General features: G+C 46.3%; 1 protein-coding gene across 1 annotated transcript; it reads left to right on the top strand.

Annotated features, from left to right (window-relative positions):
* The first annotated feature begins 1,048 nt into the window (after window positions 1–1,048).
* Window positions 1,049–21,469, top strand: MFRP (membrane frizzled-related protein). Its single transcript, XM_060695039.2, has 13 exons — window positions 1,049–1,420; window positions 3,480–3,621; window positions 4,931–5,062; window positions 6,483–6,644; window positions 7,324–7,552; window positions 8,484–8,614; window positions 10,518–10,643; window positions 10,809–10,885; window positions 12,489–12,637; window positions 13,244–13,374; window positions 17,473–17,607; window positions 18,417–18,544; window positions 20,423–21,469. The coding sequence occupies exons 1-13, from the start codon at window positions 1,286–1,288 to the stop codon at window positions 20,645–20,647; spliced, it is 1,902 nt and encodes a 633-aa protein (XP_060551022.2). The 5' UTR covers window positions 1,049–1,285; the 3' UTR covers window positions 20,648–21,469.
* The last annotated feature ends 445 nt before the right edge of the window (window positions 21,470–21,914 follow it).

The following is a 21,914-nucleotide window of genomic DNA, read 5'->3' on the forward strand; positions in this document are numbered from 1 at the left end:
GGTTAAGCGAGTTGCAGCCAATGTTGCGACCTTTTTCGCCAGGGTTGTGAATCGCACGGGCGTTAAGGAAAATCTGACATCTCCCGTTGATTTTGCTTCTTGTTGGGAGCTGGCTGGGAAGATCGTAAACGGTGATCCCGTAAACACCATACACCCCCCCCCCTGCGATGCCGTAACAGGTCATAAATAGATGCCCATTGTCAAGGGCCTGAATTGTGATGGTGGGAGAGATAGTCCTTGACTTACAACAATTCATTTAGTGACCGTTCAAAGTTACAACAGCTCATTTTTCACTATTCCTATTCTATTTTACTCATTCCACTCTACTCTACTCTATTCTACTCTTTATTCTTCATTCCAATATTTGTTCTGTTCTGTTCTATTCTATTCTAGTTTAGTCTACTCTACTCTACTTTACTCTCAATAAAGATTCTATTCTATTCTATTCTCAGTAAAGATTCTCTTCTACTCTACTCTACTCTACTCTATATTCTATTCTATTCTCAATAAAGATTCTATTCTATTCTACTCTACTCTACTCTACTCTACTCTACTCTACTCTACTCTACTCTATATTCTATTCTATTCTCAATAAAGATTCTATTCTATTCTATTCTATTCTATTCTATTCTACTCTACTCTACTCTACTCTACTCTACTCTACTCTACTCTACTCTACTCTACTCTACTCTACTCTACTCTACTCTACTCTCTCAGTTTGAAGAATGTGGCCATCCTGTTTTGTTTGTTTATAGGATCCTTCATGACACTTGCATTATATTTAGTAGGAATCTACCCTGTGCAACTGTTTCTCACCACCACTTCTAGCATCCCACCCAAATTGGAATATATATATATAAATATATGTATTTTTTGAGAAGAGTTTTTGCTGGTTCAGATGCCCTGGTCTGGTTGGGCAGCGCTGTGTCTTTAAGAACACCGTAGCCCATGCCAGGGCCTCTGACCTGGCGGAGTCCTCAGCTGAGTTGGATTAAGGCGCTGGGGCGCCTGGTGGCTTTCATGCTTGCGCATTCTTTCATTTCCTAGCAGCTTAACAAGTCCCTTCTCCCAAGGCTCAGTTGGCCAGGGATGGGCCGTGATCTTGAAAGCAAGATCAGGGCCAGTTGGTTAAATTAACCCATCGCCTTCACCGGGAAAGGGGAAAAGCCATCAATTTGCAGCCCTCATCTCACCCTTCGGAGATCCTTCACCAAGGAGGAGAACTTCTGGTCCATGCGTTGAACGTCAGAAGGTTCCTGGGAGAGCTGCCACTGCAGAAAGCCAGATGCCACAGGAAGGGGGGACATGTGGCAGCCCCAGACAGGCAGGGATCCTGTCCACGTATCCCCCAGCCTCCTTCCTAGCCATGAAGGACTTCACCGAGGTCGTCTTTCACCCAGAGGCACAGAATCAAAACCAGGTAGGCAGAAGACCAGTTGTCTGATGATGCTCTGAGCTCCATATCTCCATCCAACAGGGTCCAGGGCATGTCCATTGTCCAACCCTTGTGTTTTGCACGATTGTGGCCATCATAATCCCAGTGGTCTTCCGGGTGCGCTTCAAGGTGTTGGTTATCACCTTTAAAGCGCTCCATGGCATAGGACCTAGTTATCTTCGAGACCGCCTGCTGCTACCGACGGCCTCCCATCGACCTGTGCGCTCCCACAGAGAGGGCCTCCTCGGGGTGCCATCAGCCAAACAATGTAGGCTGGTGACCCCCAGGGGGAGGGCCTTCTCTGTGGGGGCACCCACCCTCTGGAATCAGCTGCCCCCAGAGATAAGGAGAATCCAAGACCTTGGTGCCTTTCGCCGTGCCCTTAAAACCTTCTTTTTCCAGCAAGCCGGGCTGGCCTAACACTTTTTAAAATGTTTTTAATTGTTTGTTATTGTTTTTAATCATGGGGCCAAATTTATATATATATCTTTTTAATTGTATTTTAATGTTTGTAGTTTATGTTTTTACTTGGCTGTTCACCGCCCTGAGTCCTCAGGAAGAAGGGCGGTATACAAATTAAAATAAATAAATAAATAAAAATAATGACTTTTTTTTGTCTTCCTGGGGAACCCCCGTTAGGGACAACGCCACCCAAAGATTTTGCCTTACCCCTTCCCCAAGTGGAAACTGCCTTTGAAAAGACACGCTGATTTATAAAACCCCCATGCCCACATCTCTTTTCTCTCCTCCTTGTGGCTTTCAGTCTTCTGGCATCCTCATTTCCTGGATCTCTGGAAATTATTTTTATAGAGTGGGGAGGAAGGGACCTTGTGGCGAGCAAACACATCATTGCAAGCCAACTTCCTTAGGAGAGGGTTGCTTAGGATGAGCGAATATTGGCCTTGCAGATTTTTAACCCGAGATTACATGTCCATTTCTGTTCCTGGCTGGCTGGAAAGCTAAGGTGATGGCAATAAGGAGGTTAAGAGGGGGTGGGGAGATACACTCACAAACATTTTTAACAGCCCAATATGTAAGCGTTGCCTTTGTCCTGTGCAAAAATTGGCCTCGTTTGTGTTTGGAGCAGTTGGAGAAGGCTGTGGCAAGGCAGAGCAGGGAGAGCCTAAAATTTTGGAGAAGATGCCATCTGGGAGGAGATGCCATTTGGGGCACCTTTGAGGTTTACCCTAGTAGCGTGGCTGAGATGGGACAGTGGTCAAAGTAATTCCAACTTCAGGTTCATATTCTGTCCTCGGGGCTTGCCATAATTGTGATATGGACAAAGAGCCAGTTTGGTCTGGTCCAGTCAAGGCACGAGGCTAGGAACCTGAAGAGAGTGAGTTCTAGTGCTGCCTAAGGCACAAAAGCTAGATGGGTGACTTTGGGCCAGTCACCAGGAGACAGTGAGTTCTAGTCCCACATTTAATCCATTTTTCTATCCATATATATATACACACACACACACACACACACACACACACACACACACACATATATATATATTATTTATTAATTTAATTTGTATACCACCCTTCTCCCAGAAGGAACTCAGGGCGGTGAACAGACAAAATTAAAAAACATACAAATACAAAAGTTAAGGTAATTAAAAAGAATTAAATCATTAGCTTCCCAATTTAAAACCCCCAAGTCCATAAAATTTAAAATCCCAATTAAGAACCATTTAGGCTAGGCCGGCTTGGTGGAATAAATAAGTCTTCAGGGCTTTACAGAAGGTATATCTTCTCTAACCAATGGTAAAATTGCCCCCATATCTTAAAAGTATCCCGATTCTTCCTTAATTGTCAAAGTCAATCTATTCATTTCTGCACAATCCAATGTTTTCTTAATTACTTCTCCCTCTGTAGGGATTTTCTCATTTTGCGGGCTGCTCAGTCCCAAAGGCTGTTTTATTATTTGGAGGAACTGTTCTTTTCTCCGCTCCGAAACGCCAAAACCGATTTGAAAGAAAAACGGAGGGTTCCTTAAAAGGGGCGAGGAGGAGACCCACTAAATTCAAAATGCCCCGTTTTCTATGCCCCCCCAGGAGACTGTCATGTTGTCTTTGCCACCGAACGTGCTGAGGGAGTTCTCCAACCCCGTGTTTGAGGAGGACGGCGAGACGCTGACCCAGAACCAGCTGGAGGAGGAGAAGGGCAGGGATGCCAAACTCGCCGCCAATGGATTTGGTATCAATACGTCCATGTTTTAGAGGGGCACTAAGATGGTAGAACAGTACCAGCAGGGTGGGAAGAGTCAGTTTGGTGTGAAAGTGAAGAGGCTGGACTAGGAAACCAAGAGGTTCTGAGTTCAAGTCTTCTTTAGCCCAACCCACCACACCAGAGAGTTAGCAAAAGAGAGCATTGTGAATTGCCTTGAGTTCTACTGAAGCAAGGATGGGATAGAAATCTCTTAAGGTTAATAGTTAGAGAGGAGACGGTTGGGTGGTGCATCATTTCAGGGTCGTTAGCTCACGTTTCTATTTCAGTGGTGTTCCACAGCTGAGAGCTTTTCAGGTTCAGGATGGACTCCGTTTCTCTGAGACGGAAGAGCTATTGTGGGAATTGGTCCGAGTGAGTGTTAAACATGGGAGCTGAAATCCAGCAGGCAGGCAGGCAGGAAGTAGAAAGAGATAGGAGGGAGGGAAGGAGAGATAAGGAGAAGGAAGGAAGGAAGGAAGGAAGGAAGGAAGGAAGGAAGGAAGGAAGGAAGGAAGGAAGGAAGGAAGGAAGGAGAAAGAGATAAGAGGGAAGGGAGGGAGGGAAGGAGAGATAAGGAGAAGGAAGGAAGGAAGGAAGGAAGGAAGGAAGGAAGGAAGGAAGGAAGGAAGGAAGGAAGGAGAAAGAGATAAGAGGGAAGGGAGGGAGGGAAGGAGAGATAAGGAGAAGGAAGGAAGGAAGGAAGGAAGGAAGGAAGGAAGGAAGGAAGGAAGGAAGGAAGGAAGGAGAAAGAGATAAGAGGGAAGGGAGGGAGGGAAGGAGAGATAAGGAGAAGGAAGAAGGGAAGGAGAAAGAGATAGGGAAGGAAGGAAGGAAGGAAGGAATAAGAGGGAAGGGAGAGAGAGAAGGAGAGATAAGGAGAAGAAAGGGAGGGAGGGAGGGAGGGAGAAAGAGATAGGAGGGAAGGGAGGGAGGGAGGGAGGAAGGGAGGAAGGGAGGGAGGGAGGGAAGGAGAGATAAGGAGAAGGAGGGAGGGAGGGAGAGGGAGGGAAGGAAGGAAGGAAGGAAGGAAGGAAGGAAGGAAGGAAGGAAGGAAGGAAGGAAGGAAGGAAGGAAGGAAGGAAGGAAGGAAGGAAACATCTCCAAGTCCAACAAGATTGGCTAACCCTCGCCCTATTTAGAGAAACATGTAAAAAGTCTTCTGCTCCAGTCTCCTCGCCAGAGGTCCTTCTTGGGGCTATCACAAGAGGTCATCGGAACAGCCAGGGAGGGAGGGGGAGGTCGATCTACCGATGGATAGGGGTGCCCTAATGGCCAGCCTGCTTCTCCTCCCCTGCAGCTCAGCAAGTGCGAGAAGCAGCCAGCAAGAAATTCAAGCCAGACTGCAAATTTTCCTGGCTATGTGTGACCATCCTGAGCCTTCTGCTCCTCCTCCTCCTGGCCTTGCTTGTGGGCATCCTGGTCACCTACCGTAAGTTCTGGATTGAGGGGTGGGGTCTGGGAGGGACATTCCTGCAATTGAAGCCCATCCTGGGCCAATACGAGCTTGTTTTGGGAAAAGTTGGTGGTGGCCACCATGATGTCTGCCTGAAGCTACATGGGCAACGAAAGCAGGGTATCTGGGTTGGGTCTGCCCCTTGCTCCTTTCATGTTAATAAGACCCCCCCCAAAGGTCATGACTTTAATTCTAAGAAGCCAACATTCTTGAACACACATGAGGAACTTATTTTCAGGCCCAAAGAGGCTGAAAAAGCCTGTTCTCTTCGTGTCAGCAGCTACATGGAAAGATGTCCATCAGACCTTCTGGTGGACCTCAGTCTTGAAGAGCCATCCTTGCTTCCTCCATCCCCTATGGGTGAAGCTCTAAGCCAATGTTTCTCAACCTTGGCAGCTTGAAGATGGGTGGTCTTCCACAGCTTGAAGCCCACTCATCTTCAAGCTGCCAAGGTTGGGAGAGACTGCTCTAAGCGATGGACCTGCCGTCTTCCCATAACAACTCCTTTTTCCATTAGCCACCCAGCTGAAGTGGGTGGGAGCCGAACTGGGAGAATGGGACTGGGACTGGGAAGATGACTGGGTAAACGGGAGGCCTCCAGTCATCTTCCTCCCCATAGGCTGGCCTCCTGTTTGCAGATGGTGGGGTGGGATTGATCTGGCAAAGGGTGTAATAATTTTTTTTGGCAAGTTGGTGACTCAGTGTGATTAATTCTCTCCAAAAGCTTAACTCCCAGGTAGAATAGAATAGAATAGAATAGAATAGAATAGAATAGAATAGAATAGAATAGAATAGAATAGAATAGAGTAGGGTAGGGTAGGGTAGGGTAGGGTAGGGTAGGGTAGGGTAGGGTAGGGTAGGGTAGGGTAGGGGAGAGGAGAGGAGAGGAGAGAAGAGAAGAGAAGAGAAGAGAAGAGAAGAGAAGAGAAGAGAAGAGAAGAGAAGAGAAGAGAAGAGAAGAGAAGAGAAGAGAAGAGAAAAGTAGAGTTGGAAGGGACCTTGGAGGTCTTCTAGTCCAACCCCCTGCCCAGGCAGGAAACCCTACACCACTTCAGGCAAATGGTTATCCAACTTCTTCTTAAAAACTTCAGTCCCCTCATCATCTTTGTTGCTCTTCTCTGCACTCTTTCTAGAGTCTCCACATTTTTTTTACATCGTGGCGACCAAAACTGGATGCAATATTATTATTATTTCTTGTTCTTTAATATTTTTTTTTCTTTTTGAAGGTGCATTTTGACTTTCAGGAGTCTTGTAGAGCAACCAGGCTGAAAAAGGCAGGGAGGGGGTGAGAACTGAGGAACGGAGCTTTCGAGACCCAATTTTTTTCTAATTTGGGTGTCTTCAGTCTTTTCCTGGTCAATTTCTGTCTTTCGTTTTTTTTTTTTCCTGGAGGCAGAGCTAAAGTCCCCTCCTCCAAGCAAGCCCACTCTTGAGACTTTCCTCGGGCACAACGTCGCCAATGCCACCTTCGCTTCGGTCAGGAGGACTTCTTGGGACCCCATCTCCGCCACCGCCCCGCGTCAGCGAGAGCTGCAGGAAACCACAAAACCAGGGCCCGGTGAGTACCGGTTACTGCTGAGGCTGTTTCTGTAACCTGGTTTCTCTGATCTGGGCAGTGGCGGGATTCAGCCGGTTCAGGCCGGTTCAAGCAAACCGGTAGTTAAATTGTTGGCTTGCCCCGCCCTGCCCCGTCCCTTCCAGGAGTCCCTATGCACCCCATTTTCACTCCCAGGAGGCTTCAGGGAGGCCTACTAGGCCCAAAATGGGGCATGGGGGGTACATCCCAGGGGGATGCAGGAGGCCGAGTGCTGCCTGTGACATACCCCTGGCCACGCCCATCATGGCCACGCCCACCCAGCTGGTCATTAGGGCAGAGAACCGGTGGTTAAATTATTTGAATCCCACCACTGGATCTGGGGATTGTGACTGTGTCCAGCTCATAGTGTCCAGCTGCCATTTGAGATCTTACAACAAGAGGAGAGCCAGACTTTCCCCACCTAACAAATACTGGGCTTCATTGGATAAATCGCCTAGATAGTAAACATATAGAACATTTATTGGGGTGGGAATGGAGATTTTGCAGTATCCTTTCCCTGCCATGCCCACCAAGCCACATCATGCCCACCAAGCTACATCCACAGAACCGGTAGTAAAAAAAAAATTGGATTTCACCACCGAGTCCAACCCAGCTGCTCTCATTTAAGAGTTGCTTCGTTCTCTGCCTCCTTCTTCTGTAGTGTGTGGAGGTGAACTTGGAGGCTCCGGGGGCACCTTCAGCTCTCCCAACTACCCCGATTCCTACCCACCTAACGTCCTCTGCACCTGGCAGATCCAAGTGAAGTTGGGAATGGTGATTCAGCTGAAAATAGAAACCTTGGATGTGGAGGCCTCCGATCTGTGCTTCTACGACCGGCTGGAGATCTACGAGGAGTCCGATAGTTTCTCCCTTTGGGACAGGAGTACCAGGTAGGTAGCATCATGCCTTGGAGAAGACAAGGCCTGGGCCTCTCTGTGTGTCTACACATGCATTTAGCTGCTAGCCGGGGTCCTCCAGATGGGATGGATTTTAGCTTTCCTGGATCCTCCATCCAGACGACTGAGACAAGCCAACATCCAGAAAGTATCTGCATTGTAACGGCTTCACCATTGAATTGAATAAAAGCAATGCAGAAAGGCATATCCTCTAACCGAGTAGGACAAATGCTAAGAGTAGATTATTTATTCTTGCCTATGGTCCCCCTGGTGGCGAGAGTTGGAAATGTTTCCTTACTTATTGATTTGTTTCTTTTATTTTTGTACCGGTCTAATCCACCAAGAGCTACTCAAATTCTATCAGACTAATAAGGAACGAGCAGGAGGCAATGAATCTCCATGTCCGTTGTTTCAAGTGGATGTCTTAATCTTTCAAATGTCATTGGCTTTTCTGTATTTTGCTTTTGAACCTTGTAAATCCCTCTAGGAGGGTAGTTTTTAATTAGTTAAAAAAAAACATCTTGTTTACAAACACGTTGAAATGATCAATAATCCAATTCAACATTTCATCCAGTTTGGTGCTGTCTTCTTCAGCCCTAAAATTTCACTCTGATTCCCAACTGAGAACATTTGACGGATGGGGGATCAGACCTCAAAACAGTCAAAGGAAAAGTGGAAATGTTAAGTCATTAAGTGAAGCGGTCACTAATTGAAACCACAACTGTGCTTAGGATCTCATTTCAGCTTTGTTGTACAGATCTGTGAAGGTCATAACCGTGAGGATTGGTCGTTGTGACGTTATTTTTTCAATATTGTCACCACTGTGAATGGTCACTAAACGAGGACTGCCTGTAGATCTCTCTCCAGGGGGAAGAGGGGGGGTCCACAGTTCCTTGTTCCCTTGCTTACGTGGCGACTTTTACAGGTACTGTGGCACTGTAGCCCCAGCGACTATCAACACCAACTCTAACCAGATAAAAGTTGGTTTTGTGTCCGATGATAATACTGCTCCCTCGGGGTTCAGGGCGAGGTACCGGGCCATCCTCCCCAGTGAAAGTAAGTGCCTGCTATTTCTTGAATGGGGATGAATTTGAGGCTGGTGGAAACTTGCTTTCGGGTGGGAGGGAGTTGGGTTTTTTAACATGATACCCAGGGATGGGATTCAGCCGGTTCGAACCAGTTCAAGCAAACCGGATGTTAATTTTAATCTGGCTCGCCGAACTGGTAGTTACAAGGACTGGCTGACCCCGCCCACACCGCCCCACCCCTCCCAGGAGTCTCCACGTGGCCCGTTTTGGATGCCAGGTAAGTGCAGGGACCGTGCGGAGGCTCTGGGAGGGTGAAAAACGGGCCTGCTGGAAGTCCAGAAATGGGCCGATTTCCAGCGTCCAGAGGGCCTCTGAAGCCCAGGGGAGGCCATTTTCACCCTCCTGGAGGCTCGAGGAAAGCCTCCAGAGCTTCGGGAGGGCAAAAACGCCCCCCCCCACTGTGATGCAGGAGGCCGAATAGGCCACGCCTCCATGGCCACACCCACCCAGCAACTGGGCAGCGAACCAGTTGTTAAATTTTTCAAACCCACCCGATTTTCTGTCCCTGAAGTAACGGTAATGACATGAAAGAAACTGAGAAACCACGCAAGAGGGAAGACCTGCGGGAGTGCAAGGCCAGGTACCGGCACCTGGAGGCTCAGCGGGCTGAGATGGTCAGCCAGTTCCAGGCCACGATGCAGTCCCACTGGAACGAGGTCCTCCGGCTCTTCGCCACCGGCGGTGCTTCCCTCCAGCCTTCACCCAAAGCCCCACACCAGGAGGTCGAAGCAGACCCCGAGTCAGAATTTCTTCTCCCCTCCATCCCGTGACAAAAGATCCCGAAGGGGGAGACTCCCTGCAGCAACACAAACGTTCATTGCACATATCTGGCCCAGGGGCCGTAGTTTGAGGACCCCTGACTGAGTGCAATATAAAAAAATGCAAATAATTTTTCTGCGGACCACCAAAAGTTTCTCGTGGCCCACCAGTGGTCCAGAGACCAACAGTTGGTGACTGCTGATGTGTATCAAATGCATCGTGGTTGAGGATGAAGACTGGAAAAGAAGACCTCAGTGCAGGATATGGCCATCTCTCCAGATAACAGCTAAAATATCTCAAGACGAAGACAATGGTTGCCCCCGTATCAATGACCGAATGGGAAAATTGCCGTAATGTTTCGCAGAACGAACATTCGCAATTAGCCAAGCACTGATTTATTACTCACAGTCACATGGACGCCTTGGCTAATTTTATCCTCAGAACGTGGGAAAGTTCTAAATTGGTGAGGGAAACAAAAGACAGCTTGCGTGGCAGTTTTAAGCTGGTTTAAAATCTTTTTGACATTAGCTAGAATGAAGACGGAGCGTTATGTGGGCATCACGAGTCAGGCAACAACAGGACTGGTGCTTTTCTTTCTTTCTTTCTTTTTCTTTCTTTCTTTCTTTCTTTCTTTTCTTCCTTCTTCTTCTTCTTCTTCTTTTTCTTCTTCTTCTTCTTCTTCTTCTTCTTCTTCCTCCTCCTCCTCCTCCTCTTCCCCTCCTTCTCCTCCCTCTTCTTCTTCTTCTTCTACTACTTCTTCCTCCTCTTCCCCTCTTCCTCCTCCTCCCTCTTCTTCTTCTTCTTCTTCTTCTTCTTCTTCTTCTTCCTCCTCCTCTTCCTCTTCTCCTCCTCCTCCTCCTCCTCCTCCTCCTCCTCCTCCTCCTCCTCTTCTTCTTCTTCTTCCTCCTCCTCCTCCTCCTTCTTCTCCTCCTCCTCCTTCTCCTCCTCCCTTTTTTTCCTTACTTATTCTCCTTCATACTCTTGCAAAGCCACATTTCCCAAAGTATCTCGAAGAAGAAGGGAGCCAAGTGAATTGCAACCAGTTCCAAGGTAGACTGGGTTTGATCTGAACCTTTAACTCCTTGACTTCCAGAGGCCTATATTTATTCTAGAGAACTGCTCCTGGGACGAATTCTTCTGTGACCAGGGGCTCTGCCTCCTGCCAGCCTTTGTGTGCAATGGTCACCAGGACTGCCTGGACAATAGAGATGAAGTCAACTGTAGCGCCAAGCATACAGGTATGGTACCCACACAAGCAGGAAACGTTGCTGTGACTCTGCCTCACATGAGGAGGAGGAGGAAATAAAAGAAATGAAGAAATGGGAGGATATTGCAGGGATAACCAGCAAAGTGCCACTAACATAAATCTACGACCATCTGTGATGTCGGTTGTCTCTTTCCAGGTTGTGGTGGGAGTTTGACTAGCTTGGAGGGACAGTTCTTCTCCCCAAACTACCCCAAACCATACTCACATCTACAGGTGAGTGAAGACTTTTGAGGGGGTCAAGCTTGGGCCTTGGGGATTCATTTTGCCCCAGAAGTCCCACCTCCCAGCTCTATCACTGCAGCAGTTAAGTGGTATCCCTTTCTGGGGAAGCCTGGCCTCTAAGGATTGGACCTGGTGATAGATAGATAGATAGATAGATAGATAGATAGATAGATAGATAGATAGATAGATAGATAGATAGATAGACAGACAGACAGACAGACAGACAGACAGAGATAGCTAGATAAGATAGATAATGGATGATGATAGATAGATGATAGATAGATAGATGGATAGATAGATGATAGATTGATGATAGATAGATAGATAGATAGATAGAGATTAATAGATGATAGATGATAATTGATAGATGAATAGATAGATGATAGATAGATGAATAGATGATAGATGATAGATGAATAGATAGATGATAGATAGATAGATAGATAGACAGATAGATAGATGAATAGATGATAGATGATAGATGAATAGATGATAGATAGATAGATAGATAGATAGATAGATAGATAGATAGATAGATAGATAGATAGATGATAGATGAATAGATTGATGATAGATAGATAGATAGATGAATAGATAGATAGAGATTAATAGATGATAGATGATAATTGATAGATGATAGATGAATAGATAGATGATAGATAGATAGATAGATAGATAGATAGACAGATAGATAGATGAATAGATGATAGATGATAGATGAATAGATGATAGATAGATAGATAGATAGATAGATAGATAGATGATAGATGAATAGATTGATGATAGATAGATATAGATAGATAGATGAATAGATAGATAGAGATTAATAGATGATAGATGATAATTGATAGATGATAGATGAATAGATAGATGATAGATAGATAGATAGATGAATAGATGATAGATGAACAGATAGATGATAGATAGATAGATAGATAGATATAGACAGACAGACAGATAGATTAATAGATGATAGATAGATAGATAGATAGATAGATAGATAGATAGATAGATAGATAGATAGATAGATAGATAGGCTACAGATGATAGATGAACAGATGAATGGGATAGATAAATGATAGATGTTGGATGGATGGATGGATGGATGGATGATAGATAGATAGATAGAGGTAGAGAGGTAGAGATAGAGAAAAAGTTTGAGTCTGAAAAATTTTCACTTGGAAATTTAAACCTCAGTGGTTTTAAAAAATGGGCCTCCTACAGTGATGGAGTCTGAGTAAGGGAGAAAAAACAGCCCCATACGCAAGATCCTGGGGTCATGACAGAGCAAACCCTTCCATCACAACTCTCTTTTGGATTCATTCTTCATGTTCACGTCGATGAAGATTCCAACCCAAAAAAGAAAAGAGGTCCAGTTCCCATGATTTTGAGGCCTTTGTCTTCAGGCCCCTCTTCCCCCAACCAACGACACGTCCATGTTCAAAGAAATCTAGGGGGCTGCTAGGAGAAAAGGTTTGGGACCCTCTTCCAGGTTTTTACCAACCCTTGTGACGCCTCTCTTTCTTAGCATGGAGCTCCCCATCCTCCTCTCTCTGCGCATCTCCTGGACTTCTCTTCTTCTCTTCTCTTCCAGATTTGTCTCTGGCACATCTCCGTGCCTGTGGATCACGTCATCCAACTGCAATTCCACAACTTCAGCCTTGAGTCCCACGAAGACTGCAATTTCGACTTTGTGGAGGTGTACGACAGTGCTGCCATGGGGGCCAGCAGCCTCATGGGTCGGTAAGATGAGCTCTTGCACACCCACTGTTCTGCCCCAGCTACGGACCCCAAAGAACGCAGCACACACACAAAGTCCGTACAAAACTTAGTTTACTAAATTAAATCAGTCTTTTTCAAACAAAGGCTGTTAATTAACTTTCTTAAGACCCTACAAGAATCCAAAGAATAAATAATCATAATCTTACTATGGTTGGCAGAAAGCCCAGAAGCAATTTGCAGAGAACTAAGATCAAGACGAGAAGGAGAGCGAACGAAGTTGTTCCCTGCAAATTGCTTCAGTCAGTGTTCCTCCTTAAATAGGCTAAGGGAGTGGCCAATTAGCCCCAAGCCTTACTCTCGAGGAGACCTCCTCCTGAGGAGCCACGCCTGCCTTTTGGCAGCTCTGCGCGCCCGTGCAACGAGAAGAGGCTCCTCCTCTTCATCCTCTTCACTTAAGGCAGCTTCTGGAGGTTCTGAAGGCCCCGGCTGAATCCCCGTCTCTGGCACCACATCTTCTCCAGCCTCCTCATTGTCTGACTCGAGTGCCAGCTGCACAACCTGCTGGTGCAGCACCACACCCCCACCCCACATTTCCAGAACTGAGTTTGACTTCCCTGCTCTCTGCAGGTTCTGCAACTCCAATCCGCCTCCTGTGTTGACTTCATCCCAACACGTCATGACCGTCCTGTTTGTGGCTGACGAGGAGATTGTGGATGATGGGTTCTTTGCTGTCTACCGTGCCCACAACCTGAGTGAAAGTAGGTAATGGTGGCTCCGTCGAGGCTAAATGATGCAGCTAGTCATCTGCTCACCCCTTGCCCCAAATAAGGGGTAGACCCACGGGTGAAATCTACTTACCTTCCCAACCAGTTCAGAAGTGCACATGCCATGTGTACACTCTCAGTTCGCTTGCGTGTGCACGCACATCAAGTGTGTGCTTGGACCCTCTGCGCATACACAAACCCTTCTGCACATGTGCAGAGGGTAAAAAACAGGTTACTTCCTATTTAAAACCAGGAAGTAATGACGACCGGGGTGTGTATGGAGTCTCGTGTCATGATTGCTATCGGTTCTCCGAACACCAGCCGCCATCGCTACCAGTTCAGCTGAACTGGTCTGAACCAGGAGCATTTCACCCCTGGGTAGATTTGACCTGGAATGGGAAGCTAAGCAGGGTTAACGATTGGAGGGGTAGCTGTCCTGGGAAATAAACCAAAAGAAAAACAAAAAAAAGGAAATGCAGAAAGAAGAGAAGAGAATATTTGAAGCTCAGGATGGAACTTTGAGGTCCATGATGCTCTCTGAGCTTGGTAGTTTCTTGCAGATGTTTCATTATCCAATTAGGTAACTTCATCTAGTGCTAGAAAAGCGGGTGGGTTACTCTCTGTTTATATATCATAGGTTCAGAGGTGGGTTTCAAAGATTCTTACCATCGGTTCACTGCATGGGTGCACGCTCGCTTCACACACATGCACGCCTTCCGTGCACGCCCTTTGCTCACGGGCATGCCTTCCACGCATGTGCCCAGCCTAAAAAAACATGCTAAATAGAACTAGTGCCGTGGCGGTTCGGCAGGCCCACCCACGATCTCCGCTACCACTTTGCCCGAACTGATACGAACCGGCTGAATCCCACCACTGCATAGGCTACCCTGTCAGTATTGGTGGGAATATTCTGGGGTCTCTGGTGTTCTCTGAGCTTGGTTGTTTTCTTGCAGACGTTTAATGATCAAACTAGGGCACAGTATCGGTACGCCGAGGATGTTCCCTAGTTGAGCCACGAAACATCTGCAAGAAAACCAAGAGCCTTGGTAGCACAGTGGTCGAAAGCACCCTGTTATTAACATCCAGCTGCCTGCAATTACTGCAGGTTCGAATCTTACCAGGCTCAAGGTTGACTCAGCCTTCCATCCTTACTAAGGTAGGTGAAATGAGGACCCAGATTGTGGGGGCAATAAGCTGACTTTGTATGAATATACAAAAGTATGAAGGCTATTGCTTAGCGCATTGTAAGCCGCCCTGAGTCTCCGGAGAAGGGCGGCATATAAATCAAATTAAAAAAAAACAACAACAACCAAGGTCTGAGAGCACAAAAGGTCCTCCTCCTCCTTCCCCCTCCTCCCCCTCTATAAATTATTCAGGTGACCCAGCCAAGCAGAGAAAGGCTGAACTCGGTCCAGGTCTCATGAGAAGCCTTGTGGTCGCTTGTTCCCGAGCTCTGTTCTTTCTGAGATGGAACACAGTTTTGGTTTCTTAATTCCTGTAATTATGGTTCCATTTTCCCAGGCAAACTAGAAAAGACCTTTTGGGAAGTCCTCCTCCCCATTCACAAGATGTGTGGGGTTGTGTTTATATAAGCAGAAAGACTGTATATCCAATTACATAATTAGGTCGATAGAAAGACAGACGGAATCCGTGTTTCACAACCTTGGCAACTTTTAAAAGATGTGTAGGCTTCAGTTCCCAGCCTTGCTGGCTGAGGAGCTCTGGGAGTTGGGAGCCCCACTCCTCTTCCAGTGACCGAGGTTGAGGATAAGGGTGCAAATTTTTGATAACGGATCGAATTGCACAATCTCAAAAGCACCGAAGGTCATCTCCAGTTCTCAGCAGGCTTTTCGAACTGATCTCACCACGTTGCCTCGTCATCCGCCTTCCCTGCAGTGATTCAAAGCCTTCAATATAAATTACCAAAGAGCAGTGGTGAAATCCAATTTTTTTTTACTACCGGTTCTGTGGGTGTGGCTTGGTGGGCGTGGCAGAGGAAGGATACTGCAAAATCCCCATTCCCACCCCACTCCAGGGGAAAGATACTGCAAAATCCCCATTCCCTCCCCACTCTTGGGGGAAGGATACTGCAAAATCCCCATTCCCACCCCACTCTGGTGCCAGCCAGAGGTGGTATTTGCCGGTTCTCCGAACTACTCAAAATTTCCGCTACCGGTTTTGCAGAACCTGTCAGAACCTGCTGGATTTCACCCCTGCCGAAGAGGTAGCTGAACAACAGAATAAAACGACAGAAATCATTAACAAGGAAATGACCTAAATTGCTGTCTTCTCTGGTATTCTCTTGAAGGCATGTTGCACTTCCTTCTGTTCCTTTTTTTTTATCCAAGTTTTTTTATTTTATATTGTTTATGCATATCAATGCGTCAATGGTGTGATAGCCAAGTATCATACATTTCAATAAAAGTAAACACAATATTATTACGCCCAATTGTTACACTTCATTTCAATTTTTTCATATTATTTTCACATATCCTTTACTACCACCATTCAATTCTAAACCTTTTTCTTACTCTGTCATATTACTTGATATATTGATACATACATACAATAATTCCCCTCTTATTTCTATCTCTATTTTAACTTTTCTCCCCCTCCTGTCACTATAATATTCAAAGATGTGATAATAGCATTTCCACACATATTTTTCTTACAGTACATTCTTTCATTTTCTAATCACCCATTATTTAATTCTAACATATTTTTATGCTTGTTTAATAATACTATCATTCAAATTCTAATTTTCCAATTAATAATTGGGGGGGGATTTTTAAGCATTGCATAAGTGGACATCCTGTGCAGGGGTGAAATCCAGCAGGTTCTGACAGGTTCTGGAGAACTGGTAGCGGAAATTTTGAGCAGTTCGGAGAACCGGCAAATACCACCTCTGGCTGGTCCCAGAGTGGGGAGGGAATGGAGATTTTGCAGTATCCTTTCCCTGCCACGCCCACCAAGCCATGCCCACAGAACCGGTAGTAAAAAAAATTGGATTTCACCACTGATCCTTGTCTTCTACAATATTATCCTAAGTGTTGGTAAGAAAGTCACAGCAAAAGTGTTAAAGGTGCAAGCCACGTGGGCAGGTGATCTAATCGGACAAAAAACAGAAGTTCATCCTTCTGTAAACTGTTGCCTAGAATCCGGTTTTGAAAGATACAAACATTAATTTTTAACTTTCACGCATGGCCACTTCACTGGCAGGCCAGGGTCTAAACAGTTAATAAGTCACTGCTTCAAGCAACCTGCTTCTACAGGACCTCAGCCGAGATTAAGGAGATAGCAGTCTGGCTGGCGACAATGAATCTCTGACTTCAAATCAATGGATCTAAGTGAAGTGTTGTGAACACTTGTGAATTGTTTCCTGGCCAAACTGGGGCCAACAGGTTGTGCTAAGGCCGAGCTTTGTGCCTGTGCTATACGCAGTGCATTTTTCCAGATGTTCTGAGGGGTATCTTTTTAAAAAAACTGAAGAATTGAGGTGGCTATTTTCAAGCAAGGCATGAGAATAATCTGGATTTGTTTTGGGGAATCTCTGGCTTCAAAGAAAAAGGCCAGAAATACAACGTAGGCAGAGTAGACATCTTCACCATCTTAAGGAGTGCTCCTCAACCTTGGCAGCTTGAAGATGGATGGACTTCAAGGCCAAGTGGACAACTTCACCAACTTAAACAATGATTCTCAACCTTGGCAGCTTGAAGATGCATGGACTTCAAGGCCAAGTGGACAACTTAAACAATGATTCTCAACCTTGGCAGCTTGAAGATGCATGGACTTCAAGGCCAAGTGGACAACTTCACCAACTTGAACAATGATTCTCAACCTTGGCAGCTTGAGGATGAGTGGACATCAACTCTAAGTAGACATCTTCACCAACTTAAGCAGTGTTCCTCACCTTTAACAGCTTGAAGATGGGTGGACTTCAGCCCTCAGAATTCCCCAGGCAGTTCTGAACTCTGAGACTTGAACTCCAACCATCTTCAAGCTGCCGAGGTTGAGAAACGCTAATCTTGAAAGTCCAAGGAATTCTTTTCTCTAAATTTTTCTCTCTTTTCCCCGCCCATCATCCTGTGCAAGAAACGTGTGGACCTCTAGAATTTGTCTGTGGAAATGGCGAGTGTGTGGCTCAGGAGTTTGCGTGTGACAGCTGGAGAAACTGTCCAGATGGAAGTGATGAAGTCAACTGTACCAGCATTTCTTCCACATCAGTGGGTGAGTAATGTCCACTTACGTGGACCAAGCTGCCTTCACTGGCCAATTTGCACAACTACGCATCGCAAGTTGGTCCGTGGTTCAGACCTCACTTCTGATCTCAACCAACTTCCTAGGTGGGTCAACTACACTCTCTCACCCATCCAGGCGCACCGCCCCCCCCCCCATCCTCCTTTTTCTCCTGGCCTTCAGCTGGCTGGTCCCATGACATTGAGAAAAACCAAGCAGTGGTGAATTTCAAATTTTTTTATTATCGGTTCTGTGGGCATGGCTTGGTGGGTGTGGTGTGGCTTGGTGGCAGGGGAAGGATACTGCAAAATCCCCATTCCCTCCCCACTCCAGGGGAAGGATACTGCAAAATCCCCATTCCCACCCCACTCCAGGAGAAGGATATTGCAAAATCTCCATTCCCTCCCCACTCCAGGGGAAGGATACTGCAAAATCCCCATTCCCTCCCCACTCCTGGGGGAAGGATACTGCAAAATCTCCATTCCCACCCCACTCCAGAGGAAGGATACTGCAAAATCCCCATTCCCTCCCCACTCCTGGGGGAAGGATATTGCAAAATCTCCATGCCCACCTCACTCTGGGACCAGCCAGAGGTGGCATTTGCCGGTTCTCCGAACTGCTCAAAATTTCCGCTACCGGTTCTCCAGAACCTGCTGGATTTCACCCCTGAACCTGAGGCACCAACAGGAGACCAGATGTGTGAATTCTGGAGAACAACAAAAGCAGAGGGGCAACTTAACTCCTTTCAGTTGTATTCTGGTTAGTCTCTGAGATGTTGTCTTCTCTCCCACCACTGGCAGAGGCCTCCTGTGAACCCATAAAGATAGAAATGTGCCAAGGTCTCAGCTACAATTCCACCTCCTTCCCCAACATCTGGCTGATGATCCCCCACCAACAGAGTGCTGAGGAGCTGCTACAAGACTACATGGTGAGGCTGAGGGCAGATGTGAGGCTGGCAGGAGGGCAGAGAGAGGGGGAAAAGCGGGGTTAACCAGTGGTGAAATGTAAGATTTGTTACTACCGGTTTTGTGGGCGTGGCTTGGTGGGGGTGGGGGTAATGTGACTGGGTGGGCGTGGCCAACTTTTTTTTTCTTTTTTAAAGCATTTTTTTACAACCTATATAGTTGTAAAAAAATGCTTTTAAAAGGTAAAAAAAGGCTCTGACGAGCACAGCTGTGCCACGCGATTGTCAGATCCTTTTTTTTAACCTTTTAAAAGCAGGAAGTAACGATACACGGGCAGGTGGGCGGAGCCTCGCGCCGCCATCGCTACCGGTTCTCCGAACCACCTGCCACAATCGCTACCGGATCGCCTGATCCGGTCCGAACCGGGAGCTTTTCACCCCTGGGGTTAACCTTTGGGAAGGAACTCGCGATCTCCACAGAGTGGGGATTGCATGGAAAGCAAATCTCTTATTGATTTTCATCCCTATCAACGCATGGACAATTCAAGATTAATTTCCCATAGTATGATGAGATACCAAGACCTGGGTGGAATTTGGCTAATAATACGTGCATGAGAATGACTTCTGCACATTCCCAGCTTTATACAGAAGGTCCTCAATTCGCAAATCTGGTTCCCCCGTTGAATATGCTTGTCGGAAGGCAGCTGGGAAGATCACACGTGGTGATCATGGGATATTTCAACCACCATAAATACATTCTGGTTGCCAAACGCCTGGATTTTTACCATGGGGATGCTGAGGCAGTCATAAGTGCAAGACCGGTCATAACTCGCTTCTTTCACTCGTTGTAGCTTCGAATGGTCACTAAATGAATGTTTGCAAGTCTACCTGTAGACCTTAGTCATGGCAACAGCTCTTAGGTCCAGTTCAAAAGAAGCGCTCCACTTTTTTTTTTTCATATAATTTTTTATAATAAATTTGTATAATATTTTTCTTCTCTTCATTCCCAAATCTAATTTGTCCTTGGTCATCCACTAACTATGTTATTTTCCTTGATTCTCTCTCTTTTTTCAATTTATATGCTAGCTATCTACCTGGTTTATTAGCATCTTCAAAATAATTCTGTTTTCTTCTTCTAATTTTTTGTGCTAAATCTTCTTTTTCTATTAATCCCATTTTATGTTTAATTGTGTCCATTTTCATTTTAATGTGGGAAGTTTTGTAGTTCTTTTTCAAATTTCTTATAGTCATCCTCTAATGTTTTATAAACTTGCCTTTTCTTAATATTTCTTTTCCTTGTCTAGTCAATTATCAGACCTCTAGCATAAGCTTTCATAGTATCCCAACGATTTTGCATTGATGTGTCCTCTTTTCTATTTTCTTTAAAAAAGAAAGCCAATTCTTTCTCCATTTTCTGTACAAAGTCCTTTTCTTTCAACTTTTATGGAACTTTTATGGAAATCAACCCCGGGAGATGCCAGCGTTAAAAAATCTGGAGATCTTTTCCTTGGGGCACAAAAAAGGGTAGAAAAAAATGGGGGAGGTTGGTAGGGAGAGAAAAGCAGCCGCTGAAAATTCATCTCGAGGTCAATACTGTGGAATGTGTGGGCCGTTCGAGACAGGCCAGATCAGGAAACAAGGATCTCCAAGCAGGCTTTGAATCGTCCGTTATGGATGTTGCAGGCAGAAGGCTGGGATTCTGGTGCACCATACTTAAGTCGGGCTCGAATAGATGGCCTCTAGGGAACCTAACAAATGACTCTCTTCTTTAGTGAATTGCACGGTAGCGTTCGTCCCTCAAGAGGGTGGCCCAGCTGGTGACATGAGTAGAAGCTCAGACCTGCAACACAAGGAATTCCTAAATTCCCAGCCCCTGACTGAGCCCAGCCCCCTTTTTTTCAGATGCTGCGGGACCTCAGGTGCTACCCTTACCTGCGTTTGCTGATCTGCAGCCTCTTCGTCCCCAAGTGCATCCCGGAAGGTGGCACCTTGCAGCCTTGTCGCTCCGTGTGTCTGGAGGCGGAGGAGCACTGCCAAAAGCCCCTGGCCCGTTTGGACATCCTCTGGCCCTTAAACTGCAGCATCCTGCCTGATTCCAACAACCCCCTGGAGTGCTTCTTGCCTTGAGGAACCCCATCCACCCAGTGCCTGGACCAGAAGGAAGGAGGGAGAGAGGACCAGTTGGAGGCAACCAGGATAAATCCCAGTCCAGAAGATCCTTTGATCTGTTCATCTCGCAGCAAGTCATTACCGGTTGTGCCCCGGAAATATCTCCGTGGAATCGCTCCTAAAGTCCCTTTCGTTGACTCTCCTTCTGGGCTCCACTTCTGTCTCTATCGATTTATAGATTACAAACAGATCAAGGGTCTCTCTCTGTCCTAGAATCCTAGATTGTGGAGTTGGAAGGGATCCCAAAGGTCATCTAACCAAACTTTTTTTTTTTAATTCGATTTATATGCCACCCTTCTCCGGAGACTCAGGGCGGCTTACAGTGCATTAAGCAATAGCCTTCATACTTTTGTATATTTATAAAAAAATCAGCTTATTGCCCCCACAATCTGGGTCCTCATTTTACCTACCTTAGAAAGGATGGAAGGCTGAGTCAACCTTGAGCCTTGGAGAGATTTGAACTTACAGTAATTGCAGACAGCTGGTGTTAATCACAATGCTATTAGTCTGCTGAGCCACCAGGCCCAACTTCCACTTAAGTCATCTCTGGCAGATCACCATCCATCTTCTGAAGATCTGTGGCCAATGGAGAACCCAAACATTTCATGGGCCCAGCCTTTTCCACAAGCCCAGGGGTCTGCAACCTTAAACACTCAAAGAGCCATTTGGACTTGTTTCCCACAGAAAAGAAAACACCGGGAGCCACAAAACCCTTCCGGTGCCTGACTATTTCTTGAGTGGCATATGTAGTTGAATTAAACGTCCTGTTTTCTTCTGAAACTTTTCTTTTCTTGGATTTATCCATGGTTGGCCTACCGGGGGTTGAAAAGCTCAATAAATCACGTGCTGGCGGGTGTCGCACATTGGCGGTTGTGACGCATATTTTGAGTGACAAGGAGACGCAGCAGAGGGGTGAAAGAGCCACATGCAGCTCCAGAGCCTCAGGTTGCTGACCCCTGAACTAGCCAAGGGTTGTACAATCAGAAAGTCCCTCTCAGTCTCAACTCCTGTTGATTCTGCAGGCATATTTTGTTGGCAAAAGAGAGAATCTTCTAGGACAGTGATGGCGAACCTTTTCAGCACCGAGTGCCCAAACTGAAACGGGTGTGTATGTGCGTGCACCTGAGCACCGGAAAACTGAAGACCAGCTCACTAGTGTGCATGTGCGTGCCGGCCAGCTGGTCTTCATATTTCCGGCATGCGCATGCACGCCAGCGAGCTGGTT

Source organism: Pantherophis guttatus, chromosome 9, assembly GCF_059756535.1.
Source record: "Pantherophis guttatus breed Tessera chromosome 9, ASM5975653v1, whole genome shotgun sequence".
NCBI lineage: Eukaryota > Metazoa > Chordata > Lepidosauria > Squamata > Colubridae > Pantherophis > Pantherophis guttatus.

Coding starts and splice junctions, on each gene's coding strand:
- MFRP (XM_060695039.2), top strand. CDS start 1,286: ATGCCACAGGAAGGGGGGACATGTGGCAGCCCCAGACAGGCAGGGATC. Junction 1,421..3,479: donor AGGCACAGAATCAAAACCAG/GTAGGCAGAAGA, acceptor ATGCCCCCCCAG/GAGACTGTCATGTTGTCTTT. Junction 5,063..6,482: donor GGGCATCCTGGTCACCTACC/GTAAGTTCTGGA, acceptor TCCTGGAGGCAG/AGCTAAAGTCCCCTCCTCCA.